The sequence below is a fragment of the Diplotaxodon limnothrissa genome, linkage group LG1, assembly GCF_057381915.1.
Source record: "Diplotaxodon limnothrissa isolate DT_005_m linkage group LG1, D_limnothrissa_male_GT1.1, whole genome shotgun sequence".
Taxonomy (NCBI): Eukaryota; Metazoa; Chordata; class Actinopteri; order Cichliformes; family Cichlidae; genus Diplotaxodon; species Diplotaxodon limnothrissa.
In genome coordinates this window covers 6,365,135-6,385,253 of record NC_140596.1, presented here as the reverse complement: position 1 = coordinate 6,385,253, position 20,119 = coordinate 6,365,135, and the positions used below count along the sequence as shown (strand labels likewise).

The 20,119-nt window shown below is 38.2% G+C and overlaps 1 protein-coding gene across 1 annotated transcript in view; it reads right to left on the bottom strand.

Moving 5' to 3' along the window:
- The window catches only part of itfg1 (integrin alpha FG-GAP repeat containing 1), a 156,912-nt gene that overhangs the window by 67,286 nt on the left and 69,507 nt on the right, over positions 1 to 20,119 (bottom strand). The window contains exons 11-12 of the mRNA XM_085351740.1: positions 2,799 to 2,949; positions 704 to 812 (exon numbers count right to left, since the gene is read on the bottom strand). Coding sequence (XP_085207866.1) covers positions 704 to 812; positions 2,799 to 2,949 — 260 coding nt within the window. The remainder of the gene's footprint in view (positions 1 to 703; positions 813 to 2,798; positions 2,950 to 20,119) is intronic.

Genomic DNA, 20,119 nt, shown 5'->3' with positions numbered 1-20,119 from the left:
GGCTGTGAATATTACACCAGAAGACGCCCTTGATAGAAAGAAGTGGAGGAAGGCATGCAAGATAGCGGACCCTGTGTCGCGGGATATAAACCGCTAGGAAGAAGAAGAATATATGTTTCACAAAAAAACCAATTACTCCTCTTCCTCTCATCTCAACTGCCATTGATTCATTAATGGCACCAACATAGACTAGGAGAAGTGTGGTTTTATGTTTTGAGAGGCAATAGAGTGCAATAGAGTGCCTTATGTGCTGTACAAGGAGACTAGATTCGAAATGGCCTTTTGGGAGAAGGTGCATTTACTACAGCAGATCTTTTTGTGCGGACAGTGGCCAGTTTAATTTAAGATGAAATTGAACAAAAAGCTCAGAGAGATCCCTTTTTCACCACCAACTGAGTAGCTCCAGGCTAGAAATCAAAATATGACAGATAATAGTCATGACCATCTGCTTTCGAGGTTGGGGAAAAGACTTGCTCATGTTTAATGTTCCTAATTGGTCTAGGAGGGGCTGTTACAGAAAGAAAATAAGAAAAAAAGGACTAAATGATAATATATTCAAATTTCAGTATGTGTATGTTATCTGGTGAGGACAGCTTGGAAATGGAAATAAATGTTCTTCCTTCATGTTGCCCCTTCAAGGGACTGGTTTCAGCATGGGGAGAGTAGTGAGAAAGGGAGCATACTTGGCAAATCAGTCCCTTACCCATCACTTTAACGAAGTAGGCATCGGCTTCGAAATTGTTCTTCAAAGCGTGAATTCTCAAGTCCTGTTTGCCCTCTGCCTTGCTCTGAACCAGCATGTCTAAAATACCCTGCAAATGAAGACAGACACATAGATAAGGGACAATGAGAGCATGGCATGGTGCTTCTTCTGATGTACATTTTTATCCCTCTGACATACTGGATGTCTCATCCAGAATTATCGCATCATCTCTATTCCGCTGTCTTTCTCCTTTCCTCACTAAGTCTCTCTTTCTCTCGGTCTCATTTATAAATTCTCTCTCAGGGGCGAGTGAGAGAGCCAAGCACTGAAAGAGGGAGAGTTGAATTTAATAGACAGGCCACATTAGCAGTAGTAATTAATTCTGATAAGACAAGAACATACAGTAGATCGCAATACAGCTTCTGTACTATATGTAGTCTCTCATTAAGAGACTGGGGGTGAGTGCTGGAATCAAAGTCTACGACACACACAAAGAAGGATTTTGACAAAGGTAGTGTGTAAGAGAGTATGTGTAGATGTTTTCTAGCAAGGCCCATTTGCAGCATTAATTAAATGCTTAATATCACAGAGCAACACACTTAACACACTTAATGAGAGCAAAACCTAACAAATCATTTCCCAACGTTTGGGAAAATTAAAGTATAGCTCATCTTGTTTTATCTACTCTTCCTCTATAGTGGTGTATTGCCAGGTCCTGCATCTATTGCACCCACTCCCACAATGAATCAAATTCCAAAATAAAAATGCACAAAGTGAAGAATAACACTGCAACAATGAGGGAGAGCAAAAAAACCAAAAACACACAGAGCACTCATGCGCGCGCACACACACACGCACACACAAATAAATACAGTAGCTCAGAAAAAAAGGGGGGGAAAAAAAAGCACACTCATGCACACGCTACCCCATGTGCTTATAAATATTTTAATAACAACAATGAAGCACTGAACCAAATACTCATATTCTCAGTCTAAATCAGGAGTTATTGCTTCAGAATATAAAAGAAAACCGATTAATGTAAACAATTCTGTTAATGCGTGTGTCAAAAAAGCTTTACACATAATCCACTTTTCTGCATTAGAGATATCCTAGTTTGCACACTCTCTGATATGCATTCCTCTGCTCCATTTGGCAAGGATTTCTTTACGTAGGATTTTTCACAAAATGATTTCAGTTTATTGGTATATCTAACAAAATAAGACAAAAGTGGAAAGACTGTGAGCGGAGACAAATGACCCAGAGCTGTATTCTGAGGGTCAGCTGGATGACTGCATAGTTGACTTGTGACAGTTGTTAATGCTGCATTCATAAAGAGAAAAGTACTATACTAATAGCCTACCAGTATGAAGTAATTAATTAATTAATTAATATGAGTTCAGAAAGAGCAATATTGTTTTTGACAGCAGGGAAATCTGACTAGTTAATGCTTTGACTCTAACAATCTAACAGAGAATGGTAGGTCTAACTAATCTAATGTTGACATTTATTCACTTGATGTCAGCTCTTAAACTAGGAGAGGTGATGAGTGTGGGTGCTTTTTGCTAAAAAAGATATGAGCCTAACTTGTCTGATATTCTCAGAGTTTGCATGTAAGAGTTCAGGTAAGATTAACTTGTCAGGAGCATTGGATCTACTTACACAAAGGTGGATGACGCTTCCCTCATCATAAAAGCAAATCTAATATTGCAGTGGGAGTTGTTATAGTTGTTATTATAGTTAAATTTTCAAAAGTACAAATATTGCAAGCTGCATACAAGGCTCCTGTGAGTCTCCTAATGTATAAATAACAACAAAATAAAATAACAAGGTTAAATGATTAAATATGCTGCACATGGCTTTTTATGTATATTTAAAATAGGCTATATTTAAAAGAAAATCAGCTGGCTAAAGAACTGTAGTTCCACTAGACCAAGATAATCTTTGGCTATGGAAATGTAGTCAAAACACAAAAAAATTATTAAGAATAGTATCCATAGAAATGAGTTTTTAAAAAGGCGTAAGAAATGGTACAGAGAATGATTTATGAAATACTACTGGACAGAACTGAAAATCAACACAAAATTTAACTACTCACGTCCTCATAGATGTCAAAGAAAGTTGCCCTGACGGCATTTTGAATGGCTCCTAAATCTGACTGGTCCCAGTGGATGTGGAACATTCGTCCAACACTGTGGCAAGTGTCGCTGTTACAGGGCACGTTCTCCAATAGGAAGGCCTGCTGGCCACTGGGGGGCAAAGAGAGAGAAGGGGAAAAAAACATTGTAAGTGCATGTTACCATTTACATTTAGACAGTGACAGAGAGCCCTGGTGATGTCAAATGTAAGTAATGTTCATGTCATCAGCTGATCAGTACTTTGCTTGTGTCGAGTTTGTTATCTGGCAACAATAACACCACGATGAGTCTTAGCTGGAAGTTTGATGCTTAGAATCATTTGGAGCTACAGGCTTTTACAACAACATGACATTTGTTATGCACTTGGAATTGACAAATTAAAATGCTACAACATATTAATTTAGGGTTGATTTTCTCTTTTTAAGATGATGAGAGCTGCCTTAGGCTGCTGCCCTGAGGAAATTTTGTGCTTTTTAAAAAAACTTTAATAATTTTCTGCATGACTGGATATAGTCCAAACCTTACATTGCACTGTGTCATAGTGTATATATTGAAGGGTGACAAATTATAGGAAAAATGATGAGCCCTTAACTAACATTGGAAACGATTCAGCTGTTTTGTAAGCTTTGAGTTCATTTTTATTATAGTGCAAGGTCATCGAATGCATTATACTATAATTTGGTCCCTAAGATTTGGGACATGAAAGTTTTGGGGGGAGGTTCAAATTTTTCCTGTGTAAACCACCAGAGTGGAGTTTGAGTCAAATAACTAAGATGTGACAGAAATTACTTTAATTAAAGTATAACATTAACTGTTTAGGAAATACAGCCATTTTTGTGTAAAGTTGCAAATAGAAATTTCCAGTTAACTCTGTCAAATGCTTTTTCTGCATCTAAAGAAAATATTGTAGTTTCAAGGTTTTTACTGTATGAGTAGTCTATCAAATTAAGTAATCTACGTGTATTTGTTGATGAGTGCCTACCTTTTATGAAACCAGTTTGGTCAGGATGAATTAAGAGGGGGGTTATTTTCTCCAGTCTCTTTGAGAGAGCTTTGCAGAATATTTTTAAGGTCTACATTTATAAGGGATATTGGACGATAGCTTGCGGGATATACAGGGTCTTTGTCTGATTTTAGCAGGAGATTAATGTTTGCAGAATTCATATTTGATGGAAGTCTGCCCTTTTCTTTGATTTCCAACAACGTTCTGTAAAATCTGGTGCTAGAATCGTCCAGAATTCTTTGTAGAATTCTGCAGGAAAGCCGTCTGGACCTGGAGTCTTATTATTGGGCATACTTATCAGGGCTTCCTGGAGTTCACCTGATGTCAGTGGCGAATCCAGTGCCATTGCTTGAGTGTCTAATAATTTTGGAAGAGTTATGTTGTCTAAAAACTGATCAATTTCCTTTTTAGACGGGTTTATTTGTGGTGAATACAATCTTTTATAGAAATCCCTGAAAATGTTGTTTATTTGTTTCGGGTCATATATTGTGTTCCCAGATGAATCTTGAACAGCACATATAGTTGTGTTTTCTTTATTTATTTTTAGCTGGTTTGCTAGAAATTGACCGAATTTATTACCATGTTCATAATTTTGTAAGCGTAGTCTTTGTACTAAGAATTTTATTTTTTTTATCAATTATCTCATTTAACTCTAGTTTTGTTTTGCGTATTTTGTTCAATGTTTCCTGATCTTGGTGGGACGCATAGGCTTCTTCAAGTGATTTAATGGTTTTTTCTAATTCCTGAATATCTTTGTTTTCTTCTTTCTTTTTATGTGATGAGAAAAATTATTTTACCTCTCATCACAGCTTTCTCTGCTTCCCATAGAACAGATGCTGAAGTTCCGGGAGTGTCATTATAGTCTAAATATGAAGTCCACTCTTTTTTAAAATATTTAATAAAGTCTTCATCTTTAAGCAGTGATGTATTAAATCTCCAGTTTTTACTTGGCGTAGTATTATTCTTGTGCATTAGTGTTAAAGATACAGGAGCATGATCGCTGACAGCTATAGGGTGAATCTGAATCTATAGGGTGTCTGAAATGCCATTTTTATTATAGTGCAAGGTCATCGAATGCATTATACTATAATTTGGTCCCAAAGATTTGGGACAATTTTTCCTCTGTAAACCACCAGAGTGGAGTTTGAGTCAAATAACTAAGATGTGATAGAAATTACTTTAATTAAAGTATAACATTAACTGTTTAGGAAATGCAGCCATTATTAATAATATCCAATCCTCAGTATAAAATACTTATGGACCTCAACTTACTTTGATCTCTTTTATCCCATGATAAAACATTTCTACCCTGATAAGCCCCTATCTGTACAGAAAAAAGGGGTCAGTGAACTGTTTCAGGAGTATGAAAATGATGTGAATCTGACACTATGGCTTTTAAAGTGGCAGAATATTAACTAAAATGAACACAGATGGAAAATTCTAGACAGATATATCACAAAGAACCCTCCACCACCATCATCTTCATACCAAAGGAGAATATCTTTTGGAAGAATGGTGCCCCATTCCTTCATTGAGTTACAAAGATAAGTTGAGGTCTAAATACTGAAGCTTACTGTGGTATTTCCTGCACCTTGTATTTGGCATTTCTTTACAAATGCAAGCAAATAAGTATACTTGATCATATACTTGAGTTGAGGCAAAACCCAACCCCTTTCCTCTATTTTCCACCCATCTCTGTACTTGCACTTTTTCTGTGCAGTCTTTGTCACATCTTAATTCACTGGCGAGACTAAATTCAATCTTTATCACTGGAGATAGCTATCTGTACCTGTTCTTAGATCTCAGTGGGATTGCTGAGCTTTAAAAAAAAGAAAAGCTGTTGGTTTAAAAATAGAATAATTGTGAAAGCCCTCAGTCAATCAGGATTGTAAACACCCATCCCCACCATCACCACTACCCACAAAGCTAGTACAAGCCTCTGGGGACTAGAAGATAGACCGCAAGCGGGGACATCTTTCATCAAGGATATTTTAGAAAGACTGTGTGATCTTTTCAGCAGCAGGAAAACATTCTATCCTCATGCTTCCAGAAAATGGTGAACAGAAAAGATAAAATACTGTAATGTATAGAGTGTGTTGCTTGATAAAACCATGATTGATGGAGACGTGTCAATACGATTATCTTATCCTCCTTGGAATTGTGTTTGACTTTGCTTAGCATGCGATCTTGTAGAGAATATAAAAAGGGGGCACATCATATGGAGTCAGATGGAGTCAAGAGAAGTACCACACTACGACACGATGCACCAACACAAGTTACTATTGTGTCACCCACAAAGGGAGGAAGACACGGCAACAAAAGAATCATTGTAAAGTTTATGTAGTGATTATGAAGTGTATGCTCTATTTAAAGTATCAGCTGTGTGCAGTTGTTACATTATGGCACCATAGTACATTATAGTTGCAACACATATCTGATAAATGGTGATGTTACATAACAGCAAGCTTCAGAAAGTGGAAACCTACTGGTCAAATTGGTACTTGAAATATGCTTGTAAGCCTCTCCACTGCTGTTAGCTGTGTGATAGGAAAAAACGGAGCTTGTGGAACCAGGAGTAAGAGAAAGCAGATGAACAACTTTTGTAATATTGTATTTTATCCCTGTAGTCCTTTTCATAAAGCATCTAATTGAAATTTTGATTGTTGCTTTTCACAAAAAAACACAAACTCCTGTAATCAGCAGCAAACAGTTCAAAGTTTTGCTAAACTGGATCGTCTGACATAAGACTTACTAACTTCCAAACACAGAGGTGGAGAAGCTACAGAGCTTGGAAACCTTAATTGTCACGTAAAATGTTGACATATATTTGGATGGAATTAACACGTGAAATGCAATGAGCAGGTTGCCTTTGCAATATTCAGGACCTGTCATGGTCCTGTCACATCAACACCCTGGTTAAGAAAGCCCGTCAGCGTCTCTTCTTCCTCAGAAGACTTAGAGACTTCCATCTGCCACTGAAGGTGCTCAAGAACTTCTACTCCTGCACCATCGAGAGCGTCCTGACGTCAAACATCTGCACCTGGTTTGGGAACAGCACCAAGCAGGACAGACGAGATCTGCAAAGGGTGGTGCGCTCGGCAGAACGCATCATTCAATCAGAGCTCCCTGACCTGCTGTCCATCTACACCAAGCGGTGCAAGTCCAAAGCTAGGAAGATTATGATGGACCTCTCCCATCCCAACAATGGACTCTTCTCACTGTTGAGGTCTGGGAAGCGCTTCCGCTCCCTTAAGGCCAAAACAGAGAGAATGAAGAGGAGCTTCTTCCCCCAGGCTATTCGGGGCCTGAACCAGGTGTAAGACTGGACTCTCACACACATCACCACACGCACCACCACACATTTCCTATAATCCTATAATTCCTATAATTTATAATCCTTATCTTTATAATCTCTTCTGCTATTTGCACATTCTTTACTGTAAATTCCTAAGTTAATTTGTAAATTTTTGTAGTAAATTGTAAATATTGTAAAACTTTTCTTCTGTCATTTAATGGTCGGGCATTGTACAGCTACAAGCATTACACCCCCATGTCATACTGTGTATGGTTGTGTGTGTGTGACAAATAAAATTTGAATTTGAATTTGAATATTCGGGTTAACTGAAAGTAATAAATGTGCATTTAGCTGTTAATTCCTAGATTCAATAAGGACAAGAATCTATATATAAAACACTTCAAAGAGCAGGGAAGAGCAGGAATTTAATTAATTCCTATAGCAGGGACGTAACGCTTCAGGCTCAGTGTCAGCTGAGATGGTGTGCTGCTGTTTCAGAATAGCTATATCTCTGTGTGGGGTGAGTGGGGTTGAAGGGTGGGGCTGCGGGAACCTCTGTAGGATTAACTGACTTTGGCTGTAATTACAGCTGGAGGTTTGTTTAAGGTCATTCTGTGTAACCCATGCGTACTGACAATGAACTAGTCCTCCCCTCCTCATTAGGCTTAATGCAAACAACACTGTATCCAGAATATGATCGGCTCTCATTAGGACCTGCAACTGCAGCACCTACTGGACAAGACCCAGTGTAAATGGTGAGCACTGATTGGCTCACCAGTAGATAATCATGCCTGTAGCCAGATAGATTTGTTGACATTCAGGGAGAGTATCTCTGTTTGTGCATGTGTGTGTTTGAGTGTGTGTAAAAAGAAAGTAACGCTATCAAAGTTTCAGGCTGAACTTTAGAAGGTATATGATTGTTATTCGCCAATATGTGTGTGTCCTTTCTGAGATTTTCGTACTTCAAAAGAACCTCTTTTCCAGCACTGCAGGGGTGGTTATGGTAGGGATGAACTCAAGGTCATAGTGTGGATCAGACTCAGACTTACACACAGGTACATGTGCTCTCAATATATACACACATACACACACAAACACACACAACTTTGTTCTCGGCATCGGTTTTATGTTTACAGCAGCAGGTAGAGGTGCAAACCTGATATCTATTCATATTATACACATGCACTCGTGCAGATGACTACTCTGAACCCACAATTTCGCATGCTGGTGTTAATTTTGATTTGAGCATCACAAATTTCTTTTTGTGTAATATAGTATTATGATTCAATATGTATTCCTTGTTTTTTGTGTTTTTTTGTTAGTAAACATCTACTTCATGTCCTCTATGATGTCTTCCCTGTCCACATTTCTTTTAAAACAATGTTAAGACATGCAACTCTTAAGTGTTTAGCATACCAAGTCAGATACATGGCGACACTGTGTTTTATATGGCAGTCAACTCCATGGCAGTGTAATACAGTATTTCATTTAATCAATGTAATATAAATGTTTTGGTGCATTCCATTTGAAATTGGAAGACCTTTTCAACTCTAACGCCTTGTTAAGTTGGACTTCGAACTTGAATGGTTGAGCACCCTCACCAACTCCAACTTCACCTTCAAAGATAGTGGCAGTGCATGTAAACTTTAGTGACTGGTTGTGACAGGCTAAATAACCCATACAGGGACCAAGTTCTATCCATTTGCAAAAGAACAAGCACAGTGTTGTACTGTAGCTATACTCTGTGACTGGTGTTGTTTAAAGTACTGCCACAATTGTTCTATGCTGGATTTATTCAGCTAAAAAAAGTAAAAAGGATTTGCAGATTTGTGGGGGAGTCTTGTGTATCTGTAATCTGTATCTCACATATTCTCAAAGTGAAGGGAGCTGAATTTGTCTCCACCACTAAAAGGATTCTTCTGTTAGAGCCCAGCTCAAGAGATCACAGTGAAAATGGTGTGCGCTGTCCATGGTCCTGAAGTTACACCAGTTTGATTTTATATTTTAATTTGAATGCAATAAACTTTATTAAAGAAAGATTGTTTTCATTAAATGCATTGATCATAACAAAAAATAGCACCTTCAAACCATCAGTACTATTCAAAAAATTAAAATGAAAAATGTGAAAAATGTGACTTTCAATGTCTAATGTCCAAGGGGTAATTATTTTAAGGATAGGGTCCAAAATCAACACTTTCTTCCTTCTTTATTTCTATCTTTCAGACATTTAGCATTGATTTTGCTTTTTCAACCTCACTACACAGGCTGTTAAATTCTTGCCACATTAGTTGAAAAGAACACAACAACAAAATATTGAAGAGTAGTAACAGGTTTTTCTGTGATGTTCCTGTGAGGTTAAAATATATAGTTTTACTGAAATGAGATTAGTTTTAATGGGGTTACTCAATACCAGGAGAGAAATGTCCATTCTTCTTATTTCATGGCATCAAATTCTTCTGCAGACAATTATGCACCAATGAGTGAAGTCAGTTATTATTATTATTGCTTTTTTTTTCTTTTTTTTTTAGCTTTTCTTTAACCAGGAAGTGAATACAAACCACACCCATCCTGCTAGTTAACAACTGAGTCATCATGCTGTTTAATTTGTAATAATGTCATATTGATCACAGCTTCTTGATCCTATATTGGTAATAAAACGTTTAAATAAAAACTGACAGTTAACAAAAACATGACATTAAATGCATGGCAAGACTTATTTTATAAATACCCTAATTGCATATTATAAGGTCTTTACCTTATGATATAAAACATTTGAGTCACCTGTTGCTGTGATTTGGCGCTTTAGAAATAAAACTGAACTCAAAAAATTTCAATTGAATTGAATATTGAGCCTGTACCGACACTAATATGTGTGTGTATCTGAGGTAGTGTGCTTGAGAGATTCCATTATTGTATGAACCCAGTGTCAGCTCTGTTTTCTTGTGTGTGTATGTGCTTGTGGGGAGTCTTACACTATTTCAGGCTCTATCCACCTTCTCTCTAATTGGCCTCCAGAGGGGTGGTGAGTTGGCAGGAGGCTGACCAACTGATCACACCAATGACCCTTCTCTCCCTCAACCTCAAAAGCTCAGAGGCACCACTGTTACCTATCCACCTTTGTCCCTTTCCTCTGTCCATCCACTCATTCTTCCATCTACTCAATTCCCTAAAGCTGAATGACTAAGCTAACCTGGCCAACTTCTTCTTCATCTCTCTCTTTTTTTCCTTTTCTGTTCATTTCATTTCATCTTATCGGCCCTTCTGCTTCTCCCTCCACCTCAGTCCAACCAATCATACGCTTTTGTTCCACATTTCTGCCTTTCATAACTCCAAGGACTAACACATGGCTACAAGACATTTTAACAGTGTGTGTGGGTGCATTTCAAATTTCTCTTTTTGTTTTGATAATAACGACATTACAGTGCCAAGGAAAGACTCCCTTCTTCTTTCTTTGGTGAAATGACCTACTGTCCCTTTATTTATAGGGTATAATTTACCTAACTATTTATTTCATTATAACTTTAAAAAACAAAACACAAAAAACCAAAAGATTAAAAAAAACCTTTAAAATAATAAGGATAGACAATTTAATTTCCATATTTTAGGTCAGTATTAGTCTTATCTCATATTTATATGATTATAAATCCACTCTCAAATGTGTTTTTACAACAGGGTAATTGTACCGTACAATTTTGTTGTATGCAGACAATCTCACCTAGTACATTGCAGACTGTAACCACGTAGCTATATGTAGTCTCTCTTTCATAGTCTATCAACCCTAAAACATTTTGTGTTGTTTTGTGTGAAGAAACCTTACCATTTAATCTGCTTTCACACCATCTAAATCACTCGCTAATCAAATTGATCCAATCATAAAAAATTCGTTGTTTATGCTACTTTTCACCCATATTAGAATACATGATTTCAGCAGCTGGTCTATCTTCTAACCCATCATACATTCATCCTCCAAATTCACACCTTGCCTAACATGTTTTTGTGCCTAATCCAGAGCATGTTGTCTTTTTGAGTAGACCTGCTGCAGATTAGAATGTCTACTAGCCAAAAATATAGATATTTTTTATTGATGAAGAGTGAAGATAAATCAGTATACTGTTGAACTGTAAAACCTTCATAAAATCTAGACTTAGATTAGGATGGTTCTTTTAATCCTAAATATTATGTAACTACTTATGATCTGGTTTACCTATTTGCAATTAATTTTATTATTATTTTTTAAATCCTGTGTTTATGATTATGCATTCTGCTTTTGTGTGTCTGATTTCTATATAGTAAAAATATATAACAAATAAAGAACTCTTTCACAGACAAGTTTTAATGAGGGCAAATAGTACTGGTACTAGTAGAGTTCTCTGTAGCCTTTGAAAACAATTATATAATACTATTAACCCACTCTGAAGGAAGGAAATAACCCTGTTGATGCAATCACTGTGGGAATCTCCAGTTGCAATGATTCAGATGTAGCAGTCCTCCAACTTATTGACCAGCTGACAATAAGAGAGACTGAAAGACTGACAGCAACAGGAAAAACCCCCGAAAGACACGGACGAAAGGTGAACGAAGGGAACGAGTGGGCAGGTCCACGTAGACGAAGTGACAGTGAGACAGCGATATGTTGTCATGGCCCCGAGGGGCTGTGATTTCTCATTCTGCTAGCCACTGTGGTGATGAACACAGGCAGTAACTCACAACGACACAATCAAAGTCAAAGTACATCCTTTGGTAGTGTCACTCCTCTACACGGTCCGCCTGCTGTCACTCACTCTTTCATCCTCACTGTCTGTGTCTGGCTGCATCTTTGTCCTCACACACTTTACAAAGTCAGCTTTCTTCTGAGTCTTGCCTTACTTGACTTTTTCTTCACAAGCTTATCAAATAACAACCACCAAATTGTTTTGTTCACCAATATGTCAAACAAGGTTTTCATTACAAAAGAAAATCACAATCTGTGAAGCAAAATTCACGTATCCATTTCAGGGTTGCAGACGGGCTGGAGCTTACCCTAGCTGTGATAGATTGAGGGGGAAATTACACCCTGTCAGGTCAGAGAAGTTTGATAGCTAAAGTTAATTTTTGTAGAGATGGGTATCAAATGGGTGCCATAGTGTCACCATGGTCTAATTGACTTAAAAATAACAAAACTGAAATACTTTACCCAAATTACTGATGAACTTATGATACAAAAATAGCAAATAAATATTATATGCAACCAATCACTGGACTTGTTCAATAATTTTGTTTATTTAAAAAAATTGTAAAACTAGTGGCTTGTAAATCAGCTTTAGCTGTGACATCTATGACAGAGGGTAGAAATTATACTGGATAAAAATCTACTCGTTAACATCTTGATGCTTGCACTATAATAATAAAGTAATTTGGATTTACTGAGTTACTAGACTTCTGGTTTATTGTGCTTTTCACAAATCAGTTCAACTAAACTGATCACCTACATTTTTATGCCTATGACAGTGTGCTAAGTACAGCCAAATAGAAATCGGATTACACGTGATCTTTACAGACAAATACTAAATGAAGAATAGACAAAAAAGTTTAAAAAAAAAAGTGAAAAAGTATACAGCAATGGAGTTTACTCAAGACTGTCCAATCAAAAACTGGATTTTGAGGACAGTAAATGTGAAACATTATAACCTGGGAATAGCCTCATTTCTACTGTGTTGTTTTAACCGACAGAAAACAGCAATAACACCATTGTGCTGTGACAATATGTGGTAAGAAATACTAGAATGTGGTACAATGACAACTTTTGACACTAATCATCAAAATGACAAACACCCTCAGTCATTACATTACTTAGCAATTTCCAAGAAAGCTGCATAATTTACTTCATTTAGGGTGTCATTTGAGTTCAAACCAGCCTCCTGCAAACAAAGCAAAACTTAGCAAAGAAAATACTGTGCAGGACTAACAAGCCAAAAGTCTCATGCTACTACAGTTTCCACTCTGGTATTAACAACAAAAACCGAGAGACAAATGCAGCTACCCTGCTTCCAACATACAGAGTAAGATGGATTTTAAATGGCATTGCCTAGCAACAGCCTGCTAAGCTCTTGGCAGCTGCTTAGTCGTGGTGCATACTGATAGATAGAAACAGAGAGCCTAACACACACACACACACACACACACACACACACACACACACACACACACACACACACACATACAGACAGCAACAGTAAAACTTAATGTGATGGAACTCATCAAGGCATCAACAAGGTGAAGAGCAGTGAGCTTTGTATAAGCAAAAGGATTAATTGCTGCTCTGCTTTATGTGAGTGGGCAAATGAATGCGATGCTATACTGACTTGAACTTTAAGTTTAACATATTTAATTAAAATTCAGCACGGACACTAAAAATACATTATTTATATTTAATTGCAAAAAAAATATTAAGAATCAAATTTTTATTTGGCCATGCTTAGTGATGCAATAAAGTACTCATAAAACTGTGCAAACATTGGTTTAAGTGTTGAGTGTGACTGACCAGTTTGCAGGTACATGATGCCCCATAACTACAAGTAGAAAGTTTTTTCACATCAAGAAGAGAAAAACAAGCTGACAGCAAGCCAAGATAAACAAATGTCTGGGAGCTCGGCTCATTATAATTAAAGTAACTGAAATGATGACTTTGCAAAGGGAGAATCTTTCAACCAGCATTGTAAGTTTTTGTTTGAAAAAGTCATTCTGTCATTTTCAAAAACAATCATTTATCTCTGACTGTTGGATATACATTAGCTTGGCAATAGGAAATGCCAGACTCTGCATTAATCTACAGTTATCTAGACATAGGAAGCATATGCTAAAAAACAAAATATGCAGGCTGAACCATTATTAATTGAATGAGAAAAGGCTTTGCTAGGGAAAAAAATAGCTAAAGGACAGTGAAGCATTTGACACTACGGAAAGAGTAAGCACAGAAACAAGACAGAAGCAATTCCAAAAACTTTACAGAGAGACAGGTATGTGTTAGACAGATGTGTGGTTAAAGCTTTTCTACAGAAGCACAAAGAAATAAACAAGATTGAGAGGCCTTAAAAAGAAAGGATGAAAGACTGACACAGCCATCAACAACTTGCACAAGAGTAGTCAGAAGTGGTTTTAATGAAAGACTTGCACCCAAAGAGCCTTTTCTCTTTCTCCCTTTCTCTGTGCAAAAAAACTCATGACATAGAAATGCACAGAAAAAAGAAGTGGGGTGTGAAAAATGGCAGCAGGTGCTTTGAACTGACAAGTCAAAATCTGAAACATCTGCCCTCACAGAAGACGGTTTATATGCTAAGGTGCCTACAAGACAGTGTGTCTGCAGGCAATGCTGAAGGATCAGACTCGTTTCTGGCAAGTTTGGGACTTTAATTCTGAAAAACTTTATTGAGGATTTTGTCAGAATGAAGAGACTCACAAATGTTCAGAAGAACATTTGGAAGTCATTTTCCACCAGGATGAGGACCCCAAGCATAACGGTAATAGAAGCCATCTTCAACAAAAAGTGCTGTGGCCACAAGATATTGTGATAACATGAATCCAGGGAATAAATGTTAGGAATAAACTCTGTGTCAAGGACCCTGAAAAGTTTTACAAGCTGTGCAAGTGCACCTGGTATTGGTGGTGTTTTAAAAGCAATGAGTGATTTATCTTTGATTTATCTTTTTTCTGTTGAAGTTAACTGATAAAGAGAAACTAAACTAAAAGACTGCACAAAAGACAAATTATCCCACTTAGCAACTACCACTGTACTTAATATCTTGGCATGTAATTGAAGATAATTTAATCGGTGTAACACTAGCATCCCCAGGCTTCTACCTTTCTACCTATAAAACCCGGAGAGCAGTCAAATGGTGGAAGTGGAAGCTAAATTGGCTAGTCATTCATATGTATATTAGGCTGTTAAGTAGGAATTCTGGAGGGAGGGGAGTGGGGGTGGGGGAGTGGAGTGTTTCAGTTTGCCATCTTGGGGAGAAATCAACACACATGGGTGTATGTCCTTTGTTGCTGACATTTATTGATAAAAACAGTACAAAAAACCAACCATTTGTACACATATTTACAAATAATTCAACATTGTCAGCAATCACTCACAATCCTGGCACTGCCATGGTACCTGTAGTCTGCATTTACCACATGTGTATCTTTTGCAGTGAACACATCGCACAGTGGCCTGATTTTTCTTGCATTTGTGTTTGACCTGACACGTGGCTCTTTTTCCAGGGCTAGGTGTGGAGGGTTCTGCCCGAAGCAACTGATCTTTTCTTGCCTTCTTCGCAGCTACATGAGAGTGAGCCAACTCTGTTGCAAGCGCCACCAGGAAGTCCACCCGTCTTTCCTTCGTCCCGGTGCATGCTTGATACAGCACATGTGCATTCAGTGCTGCCATGTCAATCATGTTATAAAACACGGCGACTGGCCAGCGCCGTGTTCCTTTGCGGACAGTGTACTCCCGAACCATCTGGTCCATCACATCCACGCCACACTTTGTTTTGTTGTAAAGGGTGACAGTGTTTGGCTTCCTTTTGGTGGTGTTATTTGCAATGTCTTCCCATATCTTGGCAAGGACCCCAATCGTCCCACTGGGGAGAGACTTTCTGAAAATGTAGTAATGAGGCTGATGGAACCATTCCTAGACAAGGGCAGAAATGTTACCACGGACAATTTCTTCACATCGCTTTCACTTGCGCAAAAACTTCTTGGACGGAAAACCACCATCCTCGGCACAGTCAACAAGATTCGCAGGGAAATTCCTCAATCCACTAGACAGACAGATCACAATGAATTCACCACTCAGGTATGTTGCAGGTCTTTTGTGGTTCTATGTTTATGTGTTTCATTGTGTGTAAAAGGGCTATGGAAATAACAATTTATCTTATTTTTTAGGTGTTTTCAACCTCTGCTGCCACGCTGACGGCATATGCGGCCAAACGGAAGAAGACAGTCTATATTCTTAGCAGCATGCACAGCGTGGTTCAGACTGATAACACCACCAAAAGGAAGCCAAACACTGTCACCCTTTACAACAAAACAAAGTGTGGCGTGGATGTGATGGACCAGATGGTTCGGGAGTACACTGTCCGCAAAGGAACACGGCGCTGGCCAGTCGCCGTGTTTTATAACATGATTGACATGGCAGCACTGAATGCACATGTGCTGTATCAAGCATGCACCGGGACGAAGGAAAGACGGGTGGACTTCCTGGTGGAGCTTGCAAGGGAGTTGGCTCGCTCTCATGTAGCTGCGAAGAAGGCAAGAAAAGATCAGTTGCTTCGGACACAACCCTCCACACCGAGCCCTGGAAAAAGGGCCACGTGTCAGGTCAAACACAGATGCAAAAAAAAATCAGGCCACTGTGCGATGTGTTCACTGCTACAGGTACACATGTGGTAAATGCAGACGACAGATACCGTGGCAGTGCCAGGATTGTGAGTGATTGCTGAAAATGTTGAAATGTACTCACTCACTTTTTATCATTATTTGTAAATATGTGTACAAATGGTTGGTTTTTTGTACTGTTTTCATCAATAAATGTCAGCAACAAAGGACATACAAAGGACATGTGTTGATTTCTCCCTAAGATGGCAAACTGAAACACTCCACTCCCCCACCCCCTCAATCACTCACCCCCACTCCCCTCCCTCCAGAATTCCTAGGTAACGACCTAATATACATATGAATGACTCGAGCATTTGACTGACTGCTCTCCGGCTTTTAAAGGTAGAAACGCAAAATGATGACTCCGCGGGGGTCTAAGGTAGAAAACCAAAATGACTGCTCTCCGGGGGTCTAAGTGGTAATCTATAAATGGCTAGCAGATTTTATTTGGAAACTGTCAGTTTAAAGTCCTTCACTCTGTTTTCAGCTCATCATTTTAAAAGCCCTGAATGTGAAGGATTCAGGCTGTGAAGCACCTCTTGCTGACAGCCTGTGAAGCTAAAGTTAGTTCAAGTAGCTTGAGTATAGAGTTGTCAACACTTTTACACTGGCTTTGTATATTTTGCAAGAATCTAGTATTAATATCAGAAGAGGACATTTCCTTCTAATATAAAGAAAGACTTGCAATTCATTACAATTAGCTAGAAATTGACAGAGATGGTAAATTTTATAATGAAAAAAAGAAAACAGCCAATTTATCTGATTCTTGTCATGTAGAAACAAGATAATTATATTTCATAATTGTTGCTGAATCAAGAATGTACTTATAATTTGTTTATTTGTTTTTTCTTCTCTCATAAAACACGTGTTTATTGCAGAGTGAGACAGAATTGATAACACAATAAGGTATTTTGTGACTGTAGTTAGGAACAACCTCAAGCAGAGGTTAACTACATTATTCTATTACACTCATTGACCTATAGCCTGAAGAGGTTTACACACATGTGTGTCTGAGTGTGTGTCTTGCAGATTTGCTACACATCCTCAAGGCTTATCCCTTTCCCATTGTTGATTTCCTCAGCTTTGCAAAGATTATTATGACATCTGAACGTGCATCTTCATAGACAATATCAGTTTTAAATAAAACTATCTGCAATCAGCAGTAACAAGTAGTAAGGTGGTGTGTAGGACACTGTGAAGTGCTCTCATATAGTGTTTGAGGTACAACAGAAATCACTTAAGTTTAGCTGCCTCTGTCTGTGACCTCATTTCATATTCCAGAAATAGCTCCCTCTCACCTCACACTGCTACATCGCATGGGTACATGGGACATGTACACACAGACACAGACAGACACTCACACACACACAGCTATGTAATGCAGCCCAGTGGAAGGTGCAGTGTGACATGCAACAGGGGGGGCTCTTATAAAACCGAGGAGGAACATTTTAACATCAAACACTCGAGGCCAGCAGGACGCAGCGTCTCGTTGAGGGTCGCAAATCGAGGGTCGAATGGAGATCATATGTGCGTCTTCCTGTGAATGCGAAGCCTACCTGAGTACAGAGAGGCAGTGGGGTACTGGTTGATCTGCTTCACTATTGTTGTGTCTATGAAAGTAGCGTGGTCTAACGAAAAGCGGCACTATCTGATTCAAGGAATCAGCATTTTAGCTCCAGTTGTCACAGTAAAAGGTTGTAAAAATGTGCAGGATGTCTGCTCTTCACTGGCATCATTGCATTACTTGCTAAATTTAAGTATGGGGAATGGAAGTTATACAGATTTTGTGTTGATATGGTAAGGGATCTTTCTGCTTTGTTTGTCTAATGTTAAGTTTCAGTAGCTTCATGCCATGCTTCATCAATAATGTCCTAAAAGCTTTTGTACACAACCGAAAATGAATCTATATTTTTCCTGAGCAAAGTGGAGAGCAAGATGCTTCAAGGTAAAATTAGTTAACTGAGGCAAATGGCTTAATAAAACAAATTAAACGCTGGAAACTGCTGTCCAGTTTGGGGTTTAAGCAGCTGCCTGGATGATTAGAGGCAAGAAAAAAAAAACACCTACACAAGCAGTTCTTTTTCCCGCAGTAAATTATGACCAACTGGATAGAAACATATAATTTGTGTGAAAGTGAAAATATTTTTCAAGTTATACCCTACTATCAAATGGTGAAAAGGCAATTAGGAAAGAAAGCAACAAAGAAATATTATTCCCAACTTTCTATTTGAATTCTATAGTTTAGAGCAGAAAGGATTTTCACAAGCTGCCACTGATATATTCTGATGACTGCTTTCCCTAAGCAACATCTGTACAGGCTGACAACTGACTGCAATCACTGAGGTGGAGTTATTACTCATGTAGGAAGCTCTCATTCCTGCCTTCCTTTCTTTATACAGCATCTTCCACAGACTTTACAATCTTTCTCATCGAGTTGGCAAAACAAATACACATTTTTTTCCTCCATCTCTGTCTCTCCATGGCACACAAACACTGCACATACACATTCGTACTCATGCTCAATCCCTGAGAGGGCCCTAAAGCCTTAATAAGGAAGATTTAATTAGTTTTCAAAGTATATGGGTGAGCAAAGAAGGGGCTATTATCTTTATGCTTAACAGCAGCAGTTGTGTGTTCCCATGGAGAGAGCATCTCTGGTGGCATTCAGTAAAACACTATGGCTTTGATGTACAAAATGAGGAAAAGAGAAAAAAGCCCAAAGGAACGTGTAAAGGCTGATTGCTCTCCTGTGTCTGTGTATGAGAGAGCAGGCATATGGTCATTAATTTGCTTTGACTCATCAAATGCATAAAATACCTGCATAAAAATAGGAATTTATCACAGCAATCAGCACATTACTGACTTTGTATACAATCTATACTCAGTGTATAAATTCTTACACTAACTTGCCATTTAAGAACGTCCCACGATTTCATCTGGAAAAAGGTACCAGGAAACATGAGTGTACTGTAAAGAGAAGCTGGTTTTTGAAAGATGGCATCCTATTCTGTGTTTTAGAGATGCCCAAAAAACCAAATAACTGTGGACCCATCTGTGGGTAGCACAAAGAAGACAATGTAGTTTGTTATCCTTTAGTCATTCCTTCATAAGACAAGAGAAAAAAGAAATGATGTTTTTTCTTTGTCAGGATGATGTGGGAAATCCAAGAGGCATACAATATGCACACAACCCCATCACAAGATGTTGTTAGACTCATTGTGTTGCTTGTTAGTCTATATTTTTCTCGCTCTCACGAATACATGGAAAATCGTTTTCAGGACAGTAAATATTCCATTTACTGGTAGAAAATTACCTACAATTAAACAGCAAAAGTTCCCTTTCACAGTAGTGGTTCTTAACTTTTTAACATTCAACTTGCTGACAGCGCTATGGCATCATCCTGCCCTCTGTCCTCTACCCTCTGCAGCTGATGGGGAGAAACAGTACAACAACTGGAAGAAAAGTGGAGAACAGCTCGGGCTCAACCCCAAAACTATAATTTCCCAGCTAATTATACCAAACGATTATATACAATTAAAGCTTTGTTAAGTTTGTTTAGAATGAGCCCATAACAATGACAATATTAA